We start from the raw sequence: 25,202 nt of genomic DNA, 5'->3' as shown, positions 1-25,202 counted from the left end.
AAAAGAAAAACATATGACAAATATATTTTATCTCTTTATTTTTTTCCAGAATATTTTAATATTGAAGCCCATGTTGTTATTTTCAGGGGAGCAGGAAGGGGAAAAGGAGAGGGAGAAGAGAGAAAATATGGAGACAACTCAATGTATTTAATTTATGGTTTTGTGAGTGGTCATTTTTGTAGGCAACAAATGTTTTTTGTTTTTGTTTTTTTAAATAAAAAATGAAGAGCACCATTAAAGAAAGCATGATCCCTGATTTCTAAAGAAAACACTGTCTTTAAAAAAAAATTGTTAAAATGCTTCTTGCACTCAGTCACATTTAGTCAGGTAACAAAGCAAGCATAACAGTATTAAATTGTAGCAACCCCACTGAAATCAACTACTCCCCCTTCCGAGGATTCAGAGAACCATTTCTGAGCTTGTCCTGTGGGAATAATGTTTTCTTTGGTAGAGGATTGAAGGAGGGTTTTTACTTCTCCATATGTTGATGGAAAAAAAAATAAATCTATGCATGTCAGGGATTTCCCCCTTAAATCTGTATTTCTCATGCATGTTAAATATGGGTTGATTTCACATTGCTGTTACACTCCAGGAGTAATACTGCCCTAAAAAGGCATTGAATGGCTAATGTCAAACAGATGTAAACATTCAAAACACTGACAAATAAAAAATAATAATAAAAAAAAAAACCACAAAAAACCCTGTACTGAAATTGTGAATTGAGTTAGGTTTCTGTAAAGCAGAAGAAATATTTTACAGCAGTACAAGAGAATTATGGCAACAAAGTAAAGCACTTTTCTTGTAACATTCATGAACAGTACAAATACGACAAAGTTATTCTACAGACTAAATTATTCTGTAACTATCAAATATAGTACAAAGCGAAATATTATGTGCTATAAAAGAAGCAGCTCCTTTAAATTAGACTAAAAATGTTTTTGTTGGTTTTACAGTGACAAAAGCATGATTACTGAAGACAACAGGATTTTTAGATTCAGAAACATTTAGCTTCACAGGTCCATGATTATTCACACTGAATATTATTTTTTGCTTTCCCTCAAAGTTCTACAGAAACACAGATAAAAAACCACTGTGCTGCTGTCACAAAACTGTAGAAAGTCATTCAGTGTTTAAAGCAGGGCCGTTCGCATGTGTCAGCTAAGATGATCCCTTTAGATGACATTTTTGAGCTTTTAAGTGTTCATCCTGGTACTTCACCACACCTTGGTAAAACTGCTAAACCAGAGGCTACAATAACTATTCTGAAATTGTGCATGTGTTTGTAAGGGGAAGGGAGGTGCAGCATAAGATAATTTTACTTCAGAAACTGCATTACAAAGCACCATATGCACCAGTTTATAAACTGTGCAAGGAATTCCAGGACCCTGAAAAAATCTGAACATTCTGTAGCTTATCCTAACAACACAGAGCCCTCATCAAGAAAAGGGATATTATTCTGCTTTATGGCTCAACCTTATTTTTAAGTTAATTCATTTCACGTGCTAAACCTCAGCAAGTAAACAGAATGCTGAAATGAAGTGCCCAGTTCACCAATTTTTTTATAGTATTTCAACTAAGGGAATTTCTGACTGGAAAATTAGTTCTGCACAGAAACAGACAAACATACACACTACAAATGCCCTAATGTTAATGACACACCTCAAAAATAAGCAGATTAAAAAAAAAGGAAGGAAGGAGCACAAGAGTATTTCTTCCTCTCTCCCAAAAGTGCTGCAACTAGGGAAAAAACTTTGGATATTTTCCAAAAATGCATGTGTGTAAATTATTCCTGCGGGAAGGATGGATGGACTGACACACGCAAACACACACAGGTGTCTTCTTAAGTAATGCTTATTCTCACCACTTTTCAGTGCATAAACCTTAAATGTTCAACAGTGCAAACTGCACGATCACTAACAAAACAGAGTGACATGGGGATTGAAATTGGGACAAAATTAGACAAAAACAGGAGCAATCCAAAATTCAGTTCTAATCTTAGGCCTGGTCTACACTAAGGGGGGGGGGGGGAAATCGATCTAAGTTACGCAACTTCAGCTACAGGAACATAGCTGAAGTCGACGTACTTAGATCTACTTACCACAGTATCTTCATTGGTAAGTTGACAGTTGACGTTCCCCTGTCGACTCCGCCTGCGCCTCTTGCCCTGGAGGAGTACCGAGTCGACGGGAGAGTGCTTGGTGGTCGATTTATCACGTCTAGACTAGATGTGATAAATTGACCCCCACTGGATCGATAGCTGCCCGTCGATCCAGCCGGTAATGTAGACAAGCCCTTAGGAGGGTACAATTTTCAAGAGCACCTGCATTATTTAGGAACATAAGTCCCATTTTCAAATTAAAAGTCAGACTAATTTTAAAATTAAAAGGAGACTCAGGCTCCTAAATCAGTTAGGTGCTTTTGGAATTTTACACCATGGCTATAAATCACTTACATCACTCACCAGATGTTTCTAAATAGTGGGTCAAATTCATTCCTAAAGCAACTCCACTGATGTCAAATAGAAGTCAATGCAATGGCACCATGAAGGGGGTTGGCTAATTGTATTATATTATTTAGCATCATTTTGTCCAAAGCAGTTTTATATAACATTTTATCTTATCTCAAATATGCAAACTGCAACCATAGTACAAAGATGCCATTGACATGAATTCATATTATATTATTTACTCCCTCATCCGTCATTCAAAATAAAACATTTTTGGATGCTACATTTTCTTTCAATACCATGTCAGTCATGGGTAGAATATATTTCAAGTTGCAAGTAAAAACAGATACTGATATGTGCTGTGGACAAGGGATTCTGAGCCAGAAGTAAAAAGATTCCGAGCTCTCAGAGGGTTCATATAAATACAGGTTATCATGATTTTAAGAACTGGCCAATCTGTTTATTTAAGGGAATAAATTCTACCTCTACCATATGTAAATGCAATAGGATATAAGTCCAATACAGAAGGCTCCTTAAATATGGTTTGGTATGCATGACTACAATATACTCATGTTTACCCATGTGACTATCATAGCTCCCATTTGGGTAGCCATCAGCATACCACTGGAAATTACTTTTCAACTGTTTATTTTTGGTTTGTTTTTCATTCCACAGAAAGGTTTGAAAAAGTGGAAAATCTGTGGGATTTTCACCTTTCATAAAGGAGTGCTTTTGTATACAGAAAATATATTATTGTATCAGCAACAATTTTGTTAATGGAATCGTCAATAGCTTTGGATCACATGGTGTCCATAATTAATACTTAGATGTCACTACTACAGTAAAACAGAACTCTAGTTGCACCACAGAACTTCTTATGGCAGGAATGTACTTCCTACAATGTTCCAACGAATTTTTTAAGACAATCAAAAGGAATGGTATATTTTATGTTTGTGAAAATGGTTCCAAAAGAAAATAAATGGGATTTGCATATATGGTAGAACCTCACTAATATGCACTGATGCCAGGGAGACCGATTACAAATTAAATAATTATAAATTAGTAAGCAAGAAAAGATCATAAATAAACAAGTATAATGGATCATATAGTGTACTTTTTTCATTTAACAGTTTTATTGTTAATGTTAATACTTCCAGATATACCAGTAAATGTGTAGTATTATATGTTTTGTATAAATACTAAAATCTGATTAATACGAGACCTCAACTCACTGCTATTACATGTTTCAGTAAGAACTAGGGAGAGAATGTCTGTTTTTTGTGCAGATGGTAAGGTGTGTATATATTAGTGAGGTTCTACTGCAATAGTAAAAATTACGTTGTTCTCTATGCTCATATTTGTTTGGGTTGTCAGCCGCATGTCAGCATATGGGGTACTCGTACTGCACATTTTGTGTTCTTGAATCTGGAGTAAAAAACAACAGCAAGATTTTTTCCTGTCCCCAACAGCTGCATGTGCTTTATTCCTTTATAATATTTTTCTTTTAGGTGGACAGGGCCCCAAAATTACTGCTGTTGTCCTCTGATGTTATGGTGGCTAATGCATCTGGAATGCAGCTGTAGTCCTCAACATAAATACAGTACTGGATAAATACTGAAGATTATTTAAAAGATGCAGTATCCCTTTAAAACCCGCCACCTCTTTACTCCCAACTCTCCAAAAGATACTATAGGTGGTCTGAAACCTTTAACAGAAAAAGGTAGTGTTAAGTCATTTTTGAAAATAATTTTTTAAAAAAGTCAAAACTTAAACATATTTAAATAGATAGTAAAGCATATAGGAGGGAAAATAACTGATTTTCTACTATTCACCTCAACACACAATTATAATCTGTCCTCAAATTATTATTTATACCTTAGGATCAACCTTAGGCCACGGAAATGCTATTGAAATCCAGAACCTATTTGTTACCTAGACCCGACCCATATATGTGTTTGGGATAGATAGCACAATAGGTGTACAGGGAAGGTTTGGGGAAGAGGGAAAAAGAGAGGGTGCTCAGCTCTCTAAGAGAAGTCGTTACTTCCTCTACACTCCATTAAAGCCAAGAGATTCTAGACATGGTCCAGCTAATCAAACCACATTTACAAATCTAATTCTCAGGGAATCAACAAGAACAGCTGACAATTAAAACCTTACCTCCATAATGCTTTGTGTAGGAGTGAGCACACTCCTTTAATTAAATCTGTCTAAAGTCTCTCTCTTTCTTTTGTTAGGTTGACCGTCTATAAGTTATGGATGGTAAAGGTGGGTTCAAGAAAGCAATCATCATTAGAAAAATTGCAAGTTAATTTAGTAGCTCTGAAGGTGATTTGTAACAGAACACCAAGCTACTTTACCCAAAGCAGTCTTTACTCAATTTGTTAATCATCTTGTTATCTCTGCACTTGCAGTACCCCGGCAGTTAGAAATCATGAGAATACAACTAACCTGTTATCCTTAACCTAGAGGGTCTGCTATCATAATAGATTAGTGGGGAAATAGTGTGCTGCACTTTGTGCAAATAAATAGAAGCTAGGAATGACATGTTTATACCTTTTCTTTTAAACAGCAAGGAAGCTCATAGAAGCTTAGTAACAAGTTTGTTATTTTTTAAAAAGAAATTCTAACGGTTTCTTCTTCTTTCCAGGGAATGTCATGCAAGCAGAAATAACTAAATTCTGAAACAAAGCATCACCAAAAAAAAAAAAAAAAAAAAAAAAGGACCTAAAATGTTACAATTTCTCCACTTCTTGGTTCTGCTCTCCCATGCTGAGAAGGGATACTGCATCTTTGACTCAGTTTCTACCGTACAACCAAACAAGCTACACACAGTTTTGAAGGGCCTATGCAGTCATCATGGCAGAAGGCTCCACAGCCTTTGCACACTATCATGGCTTTCAGCCTGCAAGAGCATTTCAGTTCCAGTTCATCTGCATTGCTGCTGTCAGCAAATTTCTGAACCGGAATCGGAAGGTTCTGATTAGACAGACCTGTAGCAGTATTTGAGCCACTTCCCAAAATTCCAATAGATTTTTCAATCGCAGATGCTGCCCTTTTGAAGCTTGTGCTACCAAAGTGTATAGTTGGATAATTTCCACAGAGCTGCTGCTGCTGTGGGTGCTGTGTTTGTATTTTCTGAGTCGCTAATTGGGTAAAAGGCTTCTGTGGCTCAGAAAGTAAATAGGAAGAGAAATCTGCATTTTTTAATGCAAATGCTTTTAACTGTTCTTTTACTTCATTCTGATCGTAGGAAGCTTGTTTTATGCCCAGTTCGCAGCTGCTGCTTAAACCTTCCTCAAAAGAAACAGGTTCAGATTTTATATTGCTACAGATGCTTGCTGGCTGAGGCCAACTAAGTCTTTTAGTGGTTTCCATAGTAACTGTCGGTTGTTTTTGATCAGATGGGACTTCTGCGTTTGGAATACGGGGAGGAGGAGGAGGATGCACTAATGTTTTATTCTGGAGAGTTTGTGAGGCACTAGCAATGTCATCACCTTCCTTAATTTGAATATTAGGGGAAAAAACACTTCCTAGCCTCAGCTGGTGAGCTGCTGCAGAAATATTGACCTCTCCCAAACCCTTCTGTTCCAGGTGCCTACTGAAAGCAAATGCATTGCAGCCAGATGGGACTTTTGAAGTAGTTTGCAACAAAGCTGCCGTAGGAATGGGGCCTCTTGCAGCCATGGACATTTGGTAAAAATGCTGTCTGTGTGAGGTACTAGCTTCTGCATGAAAACTGCCGTTTTTGTCAATGTGAAATAAGTTCTGTTGGAAACTGCACGAAGGCAGTGGCCTCTTTTGCTGCTTGATCTCTGGACTGTGTGCAATTCTGTTCTGAACTGCATGTTTGCTCAGCCACTCTTGTTTAAATGGCTGACCATGCCCTAGTTGATTCATGTTGGAACTGATCACACAAGGAGCCACTTTAACATCTGTGTCCATTGATAGCTTCCCAAGCTCACATTTCATTTGAGTGTGCTCCCCCACAGTCCTGGCTATCCGCTTTTTTGGATGGTTTTCACGCTTTCTAATTTGCAGTGGGGCGATGCTGCCTGCTGTAAATCCTTTACCATCTGGATTGGGTGAGCTGGAAGGATTTTCAACCATACTTCTCTCAGATGCTGATGTTTTACACACTGAGGTAGTTTGCAAAGGCAGAGGAAGCCTGTTAATTTCTAGTTTGGCTCCTGATCTGGGCTGCGGCAGCACTTTTTCCAAAGGCAGGTTGCCTTGCAGTAACTGTGTCACTAGAGGATTGTTGGCCTCAACCGATGACAAACGACAGCTAGAGCTTCCAGCACTTGTAACTCTTTTTAGGGTTTCTGTTGTCAATGACAAGGAGTCCTCCATGGAATCCGTAACAGATGTCTTGGAGGTCTGTGTTGGCTGTGCACTTGTGGCTATTTCTGCAGTCTGACTAGGCATTTCAGGTCCGGTAAAATCTTCAGTGTCCATCCTAAAGCACTTGTCAGATTCGGTAGTTTCTGATTTAACAGGAACAGCGATGCTTGTCATAAGACTCCTTGACTGCAACTCTGACATTTGCGTGTAACTTGAAGGTTCAGTTTTGACATTTTTTAAACAGTTTTGCTCTGTATATTCTTTATGCTTATTTGGGTTAAGATGGCTGACCACTGGCTGGTCTGTGTGCATTGCTTCTTCATCATGCCAGCAAATTCTGTTATTAGTGTTATACTGATTGACACAGGCAGCATCTGCTTCACTTTTAAAGGCTGAAGGACCTCGTAACTGCTCCACAAAACCTTGGCTGGGGGCAACAACCTCAATTAATTTATCTTGAGGAGTAAGAGGCACTTCTTGAAGACTTGTACAAGCTGCCTGCAAGGTTTTGCCCTCTTGCTTTGCTGTAACAGTTATGAAGCTGGAACTGTGCTCAAGGCTTTCATTACTGACTATTTCAGGCCTGCTTATTACAGACACCTGAGGACATGCTATATTTTGTAAGGCAGTTTCTGCCCTCACAAGTCTGCTCTGCAGATCTATGCTGTTTTCTGCATTTTCAATGGAAGCAGCCAGTGACAAACTGGAATTTAATGTCGTAGTGTGGTCAACAATGACTTTACAAGGTATAGACCTGTTCATGGCTGTTTGTGTAAAGTTCACTGGCTGAGATTTACTGGATAGATCTATTCGGTTTCGTGGTCCAGAACTTTTTTCCAAGTTGTCAGCACTTAATTTAGCAGTGTTGTCGTAGGAACTTATTGTCACCATATTACCAGTAAACATTGAAATGGGTGGCCTTGCAACAGAATCTACTACTGCAGCCGCATCACTGCAACTTAACGCCGCTCTAACAGTAGTGTTAATGGATACAGTACTTTGCTCACTGCATCCAGTTATGGCTATCTTATCAGAAGAAAATCTAGCAGTAGTCCCCACTGGGGGAATCAGTACAGAACTACCTGGGAGATGATTTGGCAAATTACTTGCAATGGACGAAGTCGGCACAGTGGTATATTGACTGGAGACTGCATTATTTGCACTGCTACTTGATACTGGCAACCTTTTCTCATCAATTGAATTTGATAAGACTGTACTGTCTATTGAGGTTGGAACAATAGTGTTATCAATACATTTTGGTACAATGGCAATGCATGGAGTATCAACCCCTTGGGTGGATTTCAGCATGTTTACGTTACAAGCCGAAATTGTTGTGTTTGTACTGTCAACAGACATTAAAACAGAGGATTTATCAAGAGAACTTGCAAAGGGAAGTTCTTGAATTGTTCCCGACATAGCAGTGCTGCAAACAGACGCAGGGACTGAATTTTTACTATAAAGCACTGGCACATTGTTATTTTCAGTGGAGGTAGATGAGATAATTTTCTCACACAAATGTGGCATAGGTATGTTTTCATCAGAACTGTGCACAGATATGTCCGTAGCAGTTTCTGGCAATGCAGCTGTGTTAAGTGACTGCTGCAGTAAAGTGTTAGTCTCACGGAGGTGAGCAGACTTGTTGCTAGGAGACCTGCAGTTAGGATTAACTATAATGACACCAGTAGAAACTTCAATCTTTGTGTCAGAAGGAGTTGAGGTCTCTACGGACGAAGGACCTTCCTTTGAACTGATCTGAGACTTTGCTTCTTTACTGGTCTGGAGTAAATGGGCTCTGGCTTGATGCTTTGCAAATAGTTTGGCCTTTGTTTGCTCCTTGATGTGTGCCAGTGTTCTTGTCTTCCCACCTTCGCAGGGACTCCCCATTGCTCCAGAGACTATGCTTGCAGCTGCTGCCACAGCAGCTGCGGCTGCAGCCTCTCTCTGGGCTCTAGCTTGCTGAGCTCTTGCCTTGATATCTGCAAGAGTTCTAGCCCCAGTGTTCCTCCCGCTGCTGACTGATGTACTCTGGGAAACCCTAGGTTCTGGTTTTGAAACAGGTTGACTCTTGATAATAAAAGGTGGCCCAATTTTTGAAAGTTGAATCTAAAAGAAGAAAAAAGAAAACAATTTCAATGGGGTATCATACATATTAAATTTCTCTGCTGTCTCCTAAAAGGTTCAGCGCATGATAGCGAATTAGAGGTCAAACTAGATGATCAGGTGGTCCCTTCTGGCCTTAAACTCCATGATTAGAATTACCATGCAGGGTAGTTGCACAGAAAAATGCTAAAAGTTAACGATATGCTCATTTTACTATTTGGTCATTCTCTAATAGACGTAATGAGTATTTGAATTTGCCTCCATAGACCTACCCTTTTGTTGAGAAGGAAAGTTGACCGAATGTGATAAAATATAATGGTTATCGGATATAATACATCACACCTTCCTAATCTCCATTGTATCTAGTTGGAGATCAACCTGTCCAATGCAATGGGACTGGAAAAGGGCTTCCTAGTTAACACATACTGCAAATGTTTAAAAAATAATAATCATAGTAGTTTTGCTCCTCACTCCAAAGCATTCAGGCCTTGGTAACTACTTAACCTTTCCCTCGTTACACCAAACATTTATTGTAATATCAAATGCAACCAAAAAACCTTTCCTCCAGCTAGGAGGAATCTGAAATTCCTCTGAGTCTGTAATTCATACCATACCAAGGATCAATCCCTAACTGTGACTTAAAAGGGGTGAATCACAAACATGTCTTTTTCCCTCCCTAGTGCCCTAATTTTAGGACCCCTACTGTAGTATCTTTCTGGTGCATCACCTGCTCACTACTGTGTACTGAGACCCCAATCCTGCAAATATTTATAGTGTTTAATGAACGTACATGAATGATCTCACTGAAATCAATGGGATGACTCATATTATATGTAAACATAAGCACATGCACAGGTGTTTGCAGATTGGGGTGTAAGAGTCATGAGGTCATATCCAAGACAAGCTCCAACAACAATCAGTGGAATGCACTTCTATTAAACACATCGAGCCAGGCAGAATAGTATTTTAACCTCTTAAAATAGACACATTTTTCAGCTGTCCAGGTTAGTGGGGCCTCAGTGATCAGTGAGGTGACTTTCTTTTGGACAGTAGCAGAGAGATGAGCTATGTAACATTTATAGGAAAAGTAGCCATGTGATAAATGTGCGTTAAGGGAAGTCAAAGCTACAAAAGAGCCCTTATGGTTTGGGACATTGGCAGGGTCATTCTTATAAGGAAAGGTAGCCTTTATCAGTGGCACCATCTTACAGAGCTAAATACTGATTAAATAAAGAAATGATTAACACATGATTTTCCGAAATACATTTTAGAAATGCCTGCTGCTGTTTCAGTATCTCCCTTCAATGTCTCTGGGGCTGTCTCTATTGGTAGGAGCTGCCATTTCCCCAGCAGGGGAAAAATTTGATGATGCAGTGTGGGATTGAAAGAATCTGGTTTTCTATTAGAAAGCAGTGGAACTCAAAGTTCCAGTGCTGTAGTAATATACATTTTATTTATCTCCACAGTACAGCATAGACAGTGTCAGTATAACTTTCCCCACACAGCTCTGCCAACGGGCCTCAACCCTGACCTTTTTGAAGAGCAATTCATTCTATGTGCCAATTCAATTCTTGGCCTGTCTGCCGAATCTGCCAATTAGTGCTAGTTATGGTGGTGGTTTTGTAATGTCGAAACTTCTCAGCTGGGAAATGGAATGAGATTAAACTAATTTCACATATTCCAATGAACACCCAGCAGATAGTGACCAAAAATCAACACTACTGATTTCATCTGGGTTTGAACTAGTAACCTACAGACAAAAGGTTCCATCATCTAGAACTAATCTCTTGAATCATTTTGTTCCTCCTCTAATTTTTTTAAAAACATCGGTTAGTTTAATAGTTGAGTTAATAACACCTACATTAACACATTTCTTAAAGTACACTGCTACTTTAAAACACTACTTTGAAACATTTTGCTTTCCAGCTCAAAAGCAGATCTTTTTCAATCCTACTTTGCAACATCAATATTGATAAAATGGTAACTATTGTTTGATTGTTAATTTTTAAAATTAGAATTATGATACCTTTTTCTCCCTAGTGATCTACTTTTCTTTGTAATTAGATAGTGATTAGAATGCTATATATGAGGCTGGAATCTTTTAACAAAACAAAACAACCCCCCCCCCCCAAGAATACCACTAAAGTAAGAGTGGACTAGCTTCCAACTGTATTCTTGCTCATCAACTACTGTTAGCTGGTCCATGCTGTAGTACTACTGATTGAAACATTTACTGTATTTGCCCTCTTGGACAGATTAGCAATGTTCAATGACTATAGCAGTTACAAATAAATGGAAAAAAGGGACAGCTCTGAATAATTGGGGACTCACACTGCACAGCCAGTAGGTTGAGTTAAGTAGACTGGACCTAAGTTTTGGCCAATGTCATCATGTACGAAACTAAGATGGACAAGACATCACAAAACAGACTAAATAAATCTATTGTCATCACATGTTAAAAAGAAGAACTTTCCAAACAGAGCAAACTTTTTAAAAAAAGACATATGTGTACAAAACAATTTATCTAGCTAGTATTTTGCTGCCTTTGCTTTGCTGCTAGTAAAGATATGTGCATTCTCAAAGACTTTCTCCCTTACAGCTAAGGTTCTGCCTCCTAACTGTACAGGGAAATCTTGTACTTAAGCCATCATGTGTCCCAGTACTGCAAAAAGATCTGCAAGCACAGGCCATTACTCATAGAATCTCAGGGTTGGAAGGGACCTCAGGAGGTCATCTAGTCCAACCCCCTGCTCAAAGCAGAACCAATCCCCAACTAAATCATCCAGCCATGGCTTTGTCAAGTCTGACCTTAAAAACCTCTAAGGAAGGAGATTCCACCACCTCCCTAGGTAACCCATTCCAGTGCTTCACCACCATCCCAGTGAAAAAGTTTTTCCTAATATCCAACCTAAACCTCCCCCACTGCAACTTGAGACCATTACTCCTTGTTCTGTCATCTGGTACCACTGAGAACAGTCTAGATCCATCCTCTTTGGAACCGCCTTTCAGGTAGTTGAAAGCAGCTATCAAATCCCCCCTCATTCTTCTCTTCTGCAAACGAAATAATGCCAGTTCCCTCAGGCTCTCCTCATAAGTCATGTGCTCCAGCCCCCTAATCATTTTTGTTGCCCTCTGCTGAACTCTTTCCAATTTTTCCACATCCTTCTTTTAGTGTGGGGCCCAAAACTGGACACGCTACTCCAGATGAGGACTCACCAATGCCGGAGAGGGCGGAATGTCCCTCGATCTGCCGGTAATGCTCCTACTTATATAGCCCAAAATTCTGTTAGCCTTCTTGGCAACAAGGGCACACTGTTGACTGCATATAGAGCCTCTCTGCTTTCAATCTGGATCCCTTTGCAGGACTGAGGAATTGACCAGTTATAACAAAAATGACTCTGTTGTAACAAATTCACTATTTCAACTTCCCTGGGGAAGCAACTAGAAAGAAAAACAGACTGTGAGCGAGCAGGCCCTTGTTTAATTTTGAATATTGAAGACTGGGGAATTAGCAACTATACTAAGAAACAATAGAAAAGTCCACAGATTTATTTTTAAGTCATATATATTTGGATTGTTTTCCCTTACATGAAAGTAACTTTGCAACAAAAAAGAGGTAACTCAAACTGTGCAACACAGAAAGAGAGGTATTGGAAATTGCTTATCTTTCTCTCCCTATACCAAACATTTAAGAGAAACAGAAACAAATCCAGAAGCAATCAGCACTCATCTTTAGCCTTCTGACGCAGTAGGCATTTACTACCACTTTACCTTGAGGGGTGGGACTCGGGGCTCTTCTCTAGGTGGCTGCTCTTTCTCGGATGGACTTGTCAATGGAGCATTACGATTAGACTGATCATCTTCTATTCTAGCTCTCTTCTCTTTACAGATTCCAAAACTGTGCTGCTCTGCAGTCTTTCGCTTTGGGATCTCTGCATCTCTATTTTCAATTCTTACTTCAGGTGATTTTGTGGGTTCTAATAACTTAGAAGAATGGGAACTCTCCAGCCGTATCTGTGCACTGCTTTGTTGTTTGTGTGACTTACTTCTGCACACTTCTGAGAATGAAGTCTTTTCTAGAGATGAGGTATATACTTTATCATGTGGTTTAACTGGAAGGAGTTCAGTGCTTTTGCCCACTGTCCCTTCTGATACGACAGATATCTCTAATGGCGAGAGCACACCTTTCTTTTCCATTCTTTGCTGAACATGATGATTTTTAATTTTGATCACTTCTGGAGAAGAGAGTTCTGAAATGGAAGCAATATAAGATTTCTCAATTTCAGTATGTGATCTACATGATTGATGAGTAAGATTTTTGCTCTGGGGCTCTTCCAATATTGAACTTTCGGGTATATTTGCTAGAGGACCCATTTTCATAGTTTCAGCTGTACTCTGAATCAGTTTCTCTTGTGCAATAAGATTTTCCTCTTGAGATGCCTTAGGAATGGTTGAAGTTTCTTCTTTTAAAGGGGAGAGGGATTCTTCAGATAAACATGGTGATTTCCTTTGTTGCAGAATAAGTCTTTCACTCTGGGGGGAATTAGAAATTGGAGATGTTTCTGACAGAAAAGGTAAACTGGTTGCCATAGATGTTTCAGAAGCTAGAAGTACAGAAGACACGGAAGAGGTTTCTGATGTTAACGGTAAATCAGACATTGGAGAGGTTTCTGATGTTAAAGGTAAATGAGAAGCTGGTGATGCCTCTGATGTCAAAGGTAAGTTTGATGTCAGAGATGCTTCTGAGGTTACAGGTGAAGTGGACACTGGAGATATTTCTGACATTAAAGGTGTGTGCAGGCTTTCTTCAATGGTCTTTTGCTGACTATCAGGTTCAATATTTTCACTGCTGGCTGCCTCAGATGAACAAGCCGTTTCATGAGATGCTGGAGTACAGGGTTCTTCTGAAGTGGACTGTGTGTCACCTCCTGGAGAGGCAATACTGATACAAGGTCCCTCTGGGCTTTCAGAGGAAAAGGAAGTTTCAGAAATACAAGCATTTTCAGATAACTGTTCATCAGGGTCACTCTGTAGCTCCATATCAACAGCAATGCCTCCATCAGTGAACAATGAGCCTTCTAGAGCAGAGTTTTGTGTTTCTGGAGCACTTAGCTCTTTTGTAGACTCAGAATCCCTCTCTGCTGTATCGCTGACAGAGTTCGTAGATGAAGCAGATTGTGCAGGTGATAAGCAATCCTCCAGCTGATCAATCACAACTGACATTTCTTCCTGAGGACATTCTGATTTCAACTCCACTTTAATTTCAATGTGAGACAAAGTATCAACTACATCATTCATCACAACACAGGATGCTGAGTTGTCTGCAAGTGGCACTGCTTCTACTTCTTCATTAGTACCAGCTGGGCTTACTGGCTCCTCAGAAAACTCATGTTCTGTTTTATGGTTCTCCTCTTGGCATTCACAGATACTTGTCTCAACCTCCTCAGCAATCTCTTCCTGAATTACAGATTCGTCGGGTACCAATATATCCTCTGAATCTGATTCCGCCATTAGATCCTTGACTGGAACCTGTTCCACATTACAAAGAGACTGACAGAAATCTCTTTCAGGAAGAGGTGGAATTTTCATGCTTTTCTGTTCATGGTCCTCAAAAGTTGTTTGTTTAGAAGGACCAGGTATACCAGAAGATCCACACAGCAAACTACTCTCATCTTCATCACTGTTCTGTACTGAAGTGAGCTTCATAGATTCTTCTCTTGACATTCCCAACCTAAAATACAAACCACTTAAGTTAAAATGTCATGTAATCACAGACAGAATTAAACAATGACTTGATTTTTGTCCTATGCTTTTACTGAATACATGCCATTAAAAGGGCATTGTCATATAAAAAATAATGGGATAGATTCAACAGAGCGATGCCAATTTACACTAGCTGAGGATCTGGCTTTATATATTTAGGAAAACAAATTTCCTTACCTGTATTACTTATATTACCTTTGATTAGTAAAACTTCAGGAATTTTAAAAATTTACTTATTATTTAACCATTTGGCATTTTATTCAAATTGCACATAAAATGCAGACTATTTGGTTTCACTTTTATTTATACTCCATTTCTCTTTCTGATTTTCATATGCCAGCACAATGCTGCAATAATAGCACTGCAAGTATTGCAGAATTGTTTAAATTCAATGAAAACAGTTTTGGTTTGAAATTTAAAAACAGTTCAGAATAAATATTTCTATTAATATCATTTTTGCCTAAATTAGCAGGAAAAGCTGCATTTCAGAAACTCATTCTTGCCTCCTGCTGATGAACTGTTTCTTTTCTGTTTAGAAACTTCTAATAATTTCATGTGTTTTTGCAATGAAAATTTAAAAAAATCCCATTTCATCCTCATTTATTTTCCAATCAAGAGTCTACTACACAAAGTAAGAAAATATCAGTGGCAAGCTCACGTTTTTGATTCCATTCTATTTCAGACGCATATGCAGCAGCATTATTTTAAGAAGATAAACTTTCAGTTTTTTAATATTTAGGTCTATGCATACACAACTCATCAGATTTCTCTATAATAAAAAAATCGTTAACATTCTTAAATACAAAATAAACGAGGCGTTTATAATCTTTGTATTTTAAGTGACTGAAGTGTAAAAAGTCACAGTGTGGGCCCTTGCTTACACTTCCATTTTAGGATGTTTTCTTAATCCCTTTCTTACCTAAAATATTATATATTAATTTACATATAATTCTATTGCTTCAGACAAATAAAACTAAAACACAGCTAAGAATTGCAGACAATTGGTAAAAAAAATTATAAAAGTCATTTGGTTTAGGTTGAAAAATGACAACTGAATTTAGAAACAAGAGCTATTGAGAGAAAATATAAAAAGAGCATGATCCTGCACTCTCATTTCTGAACAAGGACAACGGGGCTGAAGAATACTGAGCACCTTTTGGAGTGGGCAATGGGTGACCATACCAGCAGCAATGTGACACTCCAGAGTGCTGGAGAAGACACAAATGCTAGGCTATGGTGGTAGGAGGGGTATGATGGTCTTCCGAACCATACGCCAATAACAGAAGATTGATCTCCATCCTCAATTTAATGAGAAGACAATGTAACTGAATAAACAAGTGAGTGATGTACAAGAACGAAGGATATCAGGAAATTAAGCAAGCAATGGTTTTGAATAATTTGCAGAGGGTGACAGAGGAAATAGGAAGTTCATTTAGGTCCACACTGTAACAGCTCCAAGTATGGAATAATCATGGAATGAATCAACATTTTTAGTAACACACTTTAGGAATTCTGAATAGATGGCATTGTTGACTATAAAATAACAATCATGTTATAAAAATCAATCAAGAATCAGTAACCAAAAAGAACTCCCAGTCTCTTGAATGGAGAAGCAAAACCAGTCTCAAGAAAGAGAGGGGGGCAGGGGGAAAGGTACTGTACAACTGGAAGCCAGTAAGAGGACCTTGTTTTTAGCCTTGTTAAATAGGAGGACATTCTGGAGCATTCGACATAAAAAGTCTACCAATCACTTAGTAATATAGGCAGTGGTGCTGGAAATAGAGGTGCTGGGGTTGCTGCCATACCCCTGGCTTGAAGTAGCAATAACAGACCCCAAAATACATAGTTTCCAGGATCAGCACCCCCACTATAAAAATTGTTCCAACACCCCTGAATATAGGAAAAATAGAATACATAATTGAAAAATACTGTAATATAGAAAAAATATAACAGCTGAAGAATTAGGAAATGCAAGAGAAAGCTGAACATAATCAGCACAGAAACGATACTCAAAACCAGGCGTCCTAATAATTTTAATGAAGGGGAAGAGATACAATGGAAATAAAAAGGAGGAGGGATTAATCCGCTGAATCTACCCCATTATTTTTAAACTGACAATGCCCTTTTAATGGGATGTATTCAGTAAAGGCATAGGGCAATAATATTTCTGATATTATGACTTAAAAGATGTTCCCATGGGCTCAGAGAACAGTGGATGAAGAAGCTTGCAACAAAGGAAAGCCTTAAGATCACAGGGTCTAAGATGATAACAGCCTGCACAACTGCCTGGTCTTTCCACTGTTTTAAAGATAGCAAGACACTAAGACTGCAGTTACATGGAAAGCACCCCCATGTTGCGCGACAGACACTTGACAAAATTACTGTACTTAGTGACGGACTTGGGGGGTAGGGGAGGTTATGTCATTCAGTCATTTAATTTTTTGAAAAATTATCACAGACCTCAAAGTTTTTCCTGTGTACAGACATGTTGTTGACCCCCGATGGAAAGTATCAGATTGATGGTAAAGGTGTTCACTGTACTGAAAGTGCTTCTAATTGGCTAGTGTGGAATTATTTGGTAAAGTCTGACAGCCATTCTTGAAATTAAATATAGCCATCAAAGGTACACAGAGGATGATACAGTAATCCATATTAAAGGGAAATCAGTGAGACTATTTTGGTATTTAATTAAGAGTTTTAAACAGCATTAAAATTCAGAGAATACTGGTCAAAAGCCAGTGCCTAGACGTAACAACCAGTTAGCATCACCACAGCCACTTTAATCTCAGAGTGGGAAAAGAGATAGTCACCACAAGATAAGACCACTGGGGTCAGATTCATCAGGTGACAATCATGTTTTTTCTAAAAGTGCAAATAGTTAATATATCTGAAATTGCACATCATCTGATCATGATTAGGTACATCAGTTGATCAAAGGTTTACTATTTCAAAGTAAGAGAACATGGAGAAAACAGAAAATAAAATGGATGAAAGTGAACAATAGGAAGGAGACCTTGCTATGTATTATGTAATACACACAGTCCGGCAAATAGATGGTAGGGCTCTTAGGCACAGACTAAAGCTATGAATTGAAAGGGGGTTTAATCAGGGTGATCCCAAAGATTCTCAATTTATTAAAGATACATCTCCAGGTAGACGATGGAACTTGAGAGCCAGGTAATGGAATATTTATAAGCAGTTAACTCAGCTGAGGCCTCAACAAAAATCACCAAACTGACTGGAGAGGAAAATCGGTCAGACCCCAAGGTGACACCCAGTTTGCTGCCAACACACCTGAGAAATAGCTCATAAAGAATCGGAGCTATCAAGAGCTTCCATTTCAATGGAATCAAAGTATTTGAAGGCACTCAATCCAAATTATATTCAAAACAAGTTTAAAAAACCCAAGTCAAAACAAAGTAGTAAGCAGCAAGTAGACTGAACTCTAGTAAAGATGTTGCCAGACAAACCATAGTCCACCAAAAAAACCACACTTGAGACAAGTCAAGCAGTAGAGAGACCTAGAGGGATGAAACAGCAGGTGCCCGCAGATTAGCCAGGTAAGAACCATGCCGATGAAACAGAACAGGTGGAGAAAAACAGGTTCAGTCTAATGGTCAGAAGAAATTGTGAGTATTATGACACCCAGCATTACTATCTGGAAGTCAAAAACCTACCGTCAATACTGCCCAGTGTCACTGTTATTGCAGACTGAACCTTATCTGTTGGCCATGGCACCCAACTTTCAGTTACCAGGGTAGGACTGCTGGTTCCTTTTAGCATAATTAATACTACGCCCTATGGACACGTTACTCATTAGTGCATTTGGAACACCGTTTCCTTTAAAATAAGCTAATAATTTTGCTCAGTTTGTGTTTAAACTTCTAATTACAGCAGAAAGTCCCACGGCAACCTTTCAAAAAAGCCTTCCTCTTAGAGCAGAGTTCTGTAACTCTGACTTGTATACTAACATGCATAATTAAAGGTCATTAGACTCCATAAACAAATGGCTAGCTTTACATATATTTAAATGAAGAGGTCTACAGTTGGACTATATCCTGGCCTCCAGGCTTTCAAGGAAAATGTTTTGCCACTTGATCAAAAAGAGCAGTTCTGTTACACTAAGGCATCCAAGAGTGTTAACAGATGAAATGGTATTCAAATAATGCTTATGTTGTGAGAAAGCTGCGAGCAAGGAAATGTAAAGTTAAACTTGAAATTCAGTCCTTTAATCTGCTGCCTTGTTTTACCAAAATACTGCAGTGGTGTGAAATCAATGAATTGTGCAAGGTAGCACCTATGCTCTAATGTCCAGGCACAACGCTTTAGTTACTGTCATAATCCTGCCTTTATGTAGATGTAGGTTTTGGTCTCTGAATGTCCTTGACTGCTTAAGTAAACAAAAGCTGTTTTAAAATAAATAAAATGTAAACGATCCTACACATTATAATGGCTCCTTTGGGCCTTTTCTGTCTATTAAACACAGATATTATCCACACAAATTTTACATAGGATGTATTCTAAGTTATAAACTGAAGCCACTTTAAAGTTAGAAGTGCACAAAAAATTACATAAAAACCAAAAAACTCAATATAATTCTATATTTTAACACCTACATAAGTCAAAGAGCACTGGACTGACTTTTTAAAAGCCATTTAAAAGGACATTTTCAGGTTTAAAAAACAGTAACCAATTTCCTTACCTATATTAGATTTTTAAAACAGAAAGAATTTAAGGGCTGTAAACAGCTCCTGTAAACTGGGATCGCTTTAGTGACATCAGAGCTATGATGACTTACACCAGCTGAGCCTTTGGCCCGATATATCTAATTCACTTTACCCCTCTGCTGATATTTGTTTTGTTTTTGTACCTCATCTCAGAAAATAGAATTAGACAACTCAGTTTCACTTTTGTAAAGTTATTCTCTAGTCAATTTCACCTACCTATTGTGTGCACTAGCACAATGCTGGAATGTCTGGGTAAGAAACACCTTAGGAGACTAATTTTTTTAAACTGACTTTTTAAAAAATGTCATAGAAACATCTCTATTGGTTTTCGGTTTTGTAAAAGCTTTGTTTATAATTTCAGGCAAAAACTGGCTTGTTACAATACTTTTAAAATAAAAATTATTCCCATGTTCAGACTCTGTATTTTAAATTCTGCACAGAATGAATTTTTGTGGATGAGTTCTGAACCCCATAAAATGCATTTTTAATGTAAATGCTGACATGCCACTATAATTTTATCCATGATTTCTTATATTGGGGAACTACTGCCTTTGATAACTGGTTTATTAAGTTTTACAACATATCTGACTGTACTATGTGAAGCACAGAACAATATTTTCATTTCCTTCTAAAAGAAAATGAAACAAAATGGTTTTTGGTCCAATACTTACTTTTCACCATAAAACCTTTCAAAGAACCTTTCCTTCCAAGGTTCTGTTTTCTTTTCCTTTTCAATCTCTTGTCTGATGCGCAACTGCATTTCTGGAGTAAATTCTCCTAAAAAACAAATACTAACATATTGAATAAAAGTTGTCAAGGTTTACGCTAATACGGGACCATTATATATTGTACAAAGATACACATATATACTGTTCTTTGTTATAGCCATCCAAACAGTAATTCAATGCAAAACAAAGGTGAGTGTGACCTGCAAGATTGCAATTAGCATATAACTTTGGTATTTCCAAAGTATATTGGTGGGATTTAGTCACATGCATTTATGTTTCCAAAGCTGACAGTGATGAAAATGCTTATTTAGTTATTTTTAAACTGCCCAAATAAGCTGCCATAGCGAACTATAAAATTATTAACTGAAAAGAGATTCTCTAGAATAAATTCAAAACTGAATCAGCAATTACTGTTGCTGAATTTCTGCTGTACTGCATTTCCATTCTAAAAGTATTTCTCAAGTATACATTTTTTTTTGTTTTGGCTAAGAAAAAAAGGCATCCTTCATAAAATTAATATTTGGTAAATCTGAGAACAAGTAGAGAGTTACCTTCTGCCAATCGTTGTTTCCACCCTTGTGCTGCATATGCAAAGAATTCATTATTTAGAGCGGAACTACTGAGGCGCAAAACTCCATCACTTCCCATCTAGAAAATAAGCCGATGGTAGCAGAAGACACTGTCAGAAATAGCTTCAACTAAGATTACATAAGAATAGAGTTCCAATTAAGGGGAATGGGAAGGGATAGGAAGTGGGAATAACAAAGGAAATCAACTACTAGTATTAAAACAGCATTTTCATTATAGTCATTACTGTAAATGCAAGTGGCCTAATCCAGCATCTATGTGCCTAATTCAAAAATCATCAGTATTACTGATGATCACACATTTTACAACTGATTGATGTGGTTTAAATCACAGCCATATACCTTGAGCCTAATATGCCTAGAATTGTTGTACACAAAATCCAGATCATTATTGTACTTCCTGGAATACAGTACAGAACAAATTAATTAAATTTAATGAAGGCAGTAACTTTAGCATATTTCTCTGTGCTGAAGAAACCTAGTTCCCATGACATCTAATATACCCTACTTGCTCAAAGAAGGGTGGAGAAAAACAATTTTCCTTAACAAAAACATAAGAAAGAAAGAAAAAAAACTAGTATAACATCAATAAAAACAAAAGCAGCAAAAACCCTGTAAATGTAATTTTACAGGCATCAAAAGGGTGAAAATGGTGGTGTGCTAAAATAGTAATTATTTTTACTTTCTACATATGTAAAACACAGATATTATGAAAATATTATTTGAACTACCTCATCTGCAATAAGTGATTAAAACAAGTCTAGTATTGAATCTCTTTTTATGGCATACTGGACACATTTTGTTTTTAATTTCATGGGTTCATGTTGAAATACTGTAGACAACAATTTATCAACTAAGCAAATCAATAAATAAAATGCATTACAGGTCACATCACATCTATAATAGTTTTCCTGTAACAGCAGCAACAACAACAAAAAAGATAAAAACCCCAGACAGAAAGGGCTTTAGTAGGAGCCAATTTGTTCAGGTCAAAGGTACCTAGTGCTCAGTATAGTTCATTATACATCCTTTGAGGTTGCTAAGAGATAAACGTTTGACTGCTTTCTCTGTCATCTGCTAGTGCAAAGCGTCACAATTCTCAGCATGCCAGCACACTAATTTTAACTATGAACCTAACTCCAACTGCCCTCCTCCATTCCAGATCTGGAAATAGAGAAGGGAGCAGATGTCACAGCCACATTTAATAATATTTAACCATATCTACCTAGTTATTTTCCTGATTTACAACTAATGCTGCTCTCATTCTCCAGCAGTTTTATAAATTTAATCACTTCACAGCTGATTAATAACGCATAATACTCTGTTTTATGAACTAAAGAACACAAGAGTAAGTTTTAAAATACAAAGTAGTGAAAACAGGAAGACTGATCAAGATGGAGTCTGGGAGCTGGGTGCCTCAATCCTGAAAGGAAAACTATAAAGGACCCCCACTGACTTCAGTGGGGCTCAGTGAGGACATGTGTCTGTCTGGGTGGTTCTCCTTGCAGGGCTGGGGCCTTAAGCTGCTTCTCTTTTTTGACTGAACACAGCAATGGCATTTCCATGCAAAGTCAATACAACAGAAGCAGCTGCTGGCAAGTAATATGCTATTTCCTTTTCTGTTCCACAGCTAAATGTACTGTTGCTGCATACCTCCTACACCCCACAAACATAAAGGGACCAAGGGTCTGAGTCATGCATTACTTTGATCAGCTCAAGGGTCTAGCATGAAGCAAAGTGGAGATTCTAAAGAGAGAAGATGATCTACAGCCAAGAAAGAGGAACTGATAAAGAAGGTGAGAATTTAGTTTCTATATACTACTACAGAGATACATTTAGATGACCAAATATATCTGTGGTTCTCAAACTTTAGTACTGGTAACCCCTTTCACATAGCAAGCCTCTGAGTGTGACCCCCCCCCCTTATAAATTAAAAACACTTTTTAATATATTTAACACCATTATAAATGCTGGATGCAAAGCAGGTCTTGGGGTGGAGGCTGACAGATCGCGACCCCCCATGTAATAACCTTGTGACCCCTTGAAGGGTCCCGACCCCCAGTTTGAGAATCCCTGAAATATATGTTGCAGAAATTCTTTGGGTAAAGATGCAAGGAATGAAAAACAAAGCAGAAATGACTGTGGACACCACCTAGAGATCACGAGGACAGGAGAGAGAACAAAAAATTCCTAGACTAGTTTCTCAGGCTCCAGTGCCAATTTAACGAACATCTGCTGGGTAAAAAAAATATAACCCTAAAACATTAAACAAACAGTTCCTAAATTACACAGAAAACAATTTAATGATCCAGAAAGTGAAACCACTCCAACTAGAGGAAAAGATGCCCATGATTTATTATTTTTAACTAATCTGAAGGAACTGTTTGAGACTAAAAGAACAATAGGGAAGCACTGAACCAGTGACCACTATCTAGATTCTCTTTATTAAGGAATGGAATGACATAATGCAGGAGTAACAGATATCAGGTAAGCCAATTTTGGGGGTTTGAGAAATCTACTAAAGTGCAATATGGTTGAGCACTATAGTCCACTGCTGTGGTTAAAGGCTGTAGAATCCTAAGGACAGCAAGTCAGATCCTGAGCTGGTGTTAATCAGCATAGCTCCACTGTGGAGTTACACCAATTCACATCAACTGAGGATCTGGCCCAAAATAATTAAGGCACAGCAGTCAAAATTTCTTTTGAAAAAGAATACAAGAAATAAGAATTGGCCAGCTTCTGTGACCTTATAAAATACACTCAAAAGTTCGAGGTTAAAGAAAATCTGTACTGAGAACAGAAAAGGAAGAACAGACTCAATCAGTGAAAGTTTTAAAGGAAAAGGAGGATGGCAGAAAAGCAGAGTGAGTTAATGATAACCAAAGAGGTTAAAGTGAATAAGAGAGGCTAAACTAATAAGAAGTAAAAAATAGCTGACATGTTAAACTCCTTTTTAAATCTGTATTCAAGAAGAAAAATAGAGAAGTCTGAAAACTTTAAAAAAAGAAGCAAGATCTTGTAAAACTAGCTATTGAAAAAGAACAAAGATAATGGAATACTTGAAATATCTGAACACACGGTGTGCAGATCATCTGATCTAATGATACAAAACCTATAGCATAAAGGAAATGCGTTAAACAAATTTACTGCACCTAGAAGCTACTGAAAAATTATACACAAAGATTTCATATAGTTCAAGGCCAGAGGGGATCATTAGAAAATCTTCTAGTCTGACCTCCGTGTAATCACAAGCCATTAAATTTCACCCACAATCCCGTGCTGAACCAGTAAATTGGGTTAGACTAAAGCATTTCAGTCCTCAGAGATTAAACTGCTACATGCCACAGGCAGAAAACAGGGGAGACCAAGGTGCCAACAATGCCTGATGTCCCTGGAATGGCAGGGAATTGATAAGAGACACTCAGGTGTTCCTAGCAGGTTCTCTCTACTCTATACCACAGAGAAAGGCAAAAACTCCCAAGGTCCTTGCCAATCTGACCTGCAGGAAAATTCCTTCCTGACCACAAATCTGGCGATCAGCTATGCCCTGAGCATATGAGCAAGATACACCAGCCAACCATTTCAGAAAGAGGATTCTTTACATCATCTCAAACACTGGTCCACCCAGTCTGGGATCCTATCTCCAACTGTGGCCATTCTTGATAATTCTGAGGAAGGAAAACAAACAAACAAACAAACAAACAAAAAAAAATAAAAACCCAACCACCATACGCACCAAAATGCAGTCGGGGAAAAAATATTCTTCCTGACCCCAGTTGGCAGCCAGCTGAAACCCTGAAGCATGAGATTTGTTTATAGTGATTGTCTTAATGCAGATCTGAAAATGGCATGAGCATGATGAGAGCAATGCATAGCTTCCTATTCTCTCCACGGACCATGGAGTGAGAGAATATAAACCAGACTCACAGACTCTAAGGCTAGGAGGGAACATCACAACCACCCAACCTGACCCTTGTGCACACAGGCCTTAGATTTTTTCCCCCCAGAAGCTGGATTAAAACAATCTTTTAAAAAGATATATAAACTTGTCTTAAAGACACTTAGAGCTGGTGAGTCCACCATTTATCCTGGTAAGCTGTTCCAATGTTTAATACCCTCAATATTAGGAAACTGCATCTTATTTCAAGGTTGAAATTGTAACTTCTAACCATTGAATCTAATTATGCTGAAACATTTACTCCCGGGGGAATTCTGTGCCACTGTGCATGCGCAGAATGTATGTCCCCTGAAGATTTCTTTGCTTCCCCACAGAAAAATGACTTTCTGACAGGGAAGCAAAGTGAAGCCACAGAAGTGGTCATGCGACCCTCCCCAGCAGTATGTTTTGGGTGCCCAGGGCAGCCAGCAGAGAGGTAAATCACCGTGAGACAGGGGGAGTGACTGGGGAAGACCTGGCTGGTGGTTCCTATCCTGCGCCGGGCAGGGCTGCTAGTCCGAGCTAGGCTGGGGAGACTGGGACTTCCTCTTCCCCTGCACAGCATCCAGG

General features: G+C 38.3%; 1 protein-coding gene across 5 annotated transcripts in view; it reads right to left on the bottom strand.

Moving 5' to 3' along the window:
* Positions 1 to 21: 21 nt before the first annotated feature.
* The window catches only part of ASXL3 (ASXL transcriptional regulator 3), a 148,437-nt gene continuing 123,256 nt past the window's right edge, over positions 22 to 25,202 (bottom strand). For 3 of the 5 annotated variants that reach the window (XM_034762846.1, XM_034762844.1, XM_034762847.1), the window contains 4 exons: positions 20,660 to 20,756; positions 20,052 to 20,157; positions 12,662 to 14,621; positions 22 to 8,893 (listed from right to left, as the gene is read on the bottom strand). In XM_034762846.1, the coding sequence (XP_034618737.1) occupies positions 5,252 to 8,893; positions 12,662 to 14,621; positions 20,052 to 20,157; positions 20,660 to 20,756 (5,805 nt within the window). In that variant the 3' untranslated portion in view covers positions 22 to 5,251. The remainder of the gene's footprint in view (positions 8,894 to 12,661; positions 14,622 to 20,051; positions 20,158 to 20,659; positions 20,757 to 25,202) is intronic. The other 2 variants (XM_034762845.1, XM_034762848.1) reach the window with 2 other exon arrangements.

Source organism: Trachemys scripta, chromosome 2 (genome assembly GCF_013100865.1).
Source record: "Trachemys scripta elegans isolate TJP31775 chromosome 2, CAS_Tse_1.0, whole genome shotgun sequence".
NCBI classification, from domain to species: Eukaryota; Metazoa; Chordata; order Testudines; family Emydidae; genus Trachemys; species Trachemys scripta.
This window is presented reverse-complemented; position numbering and strand designations above follow the sequence as displayed.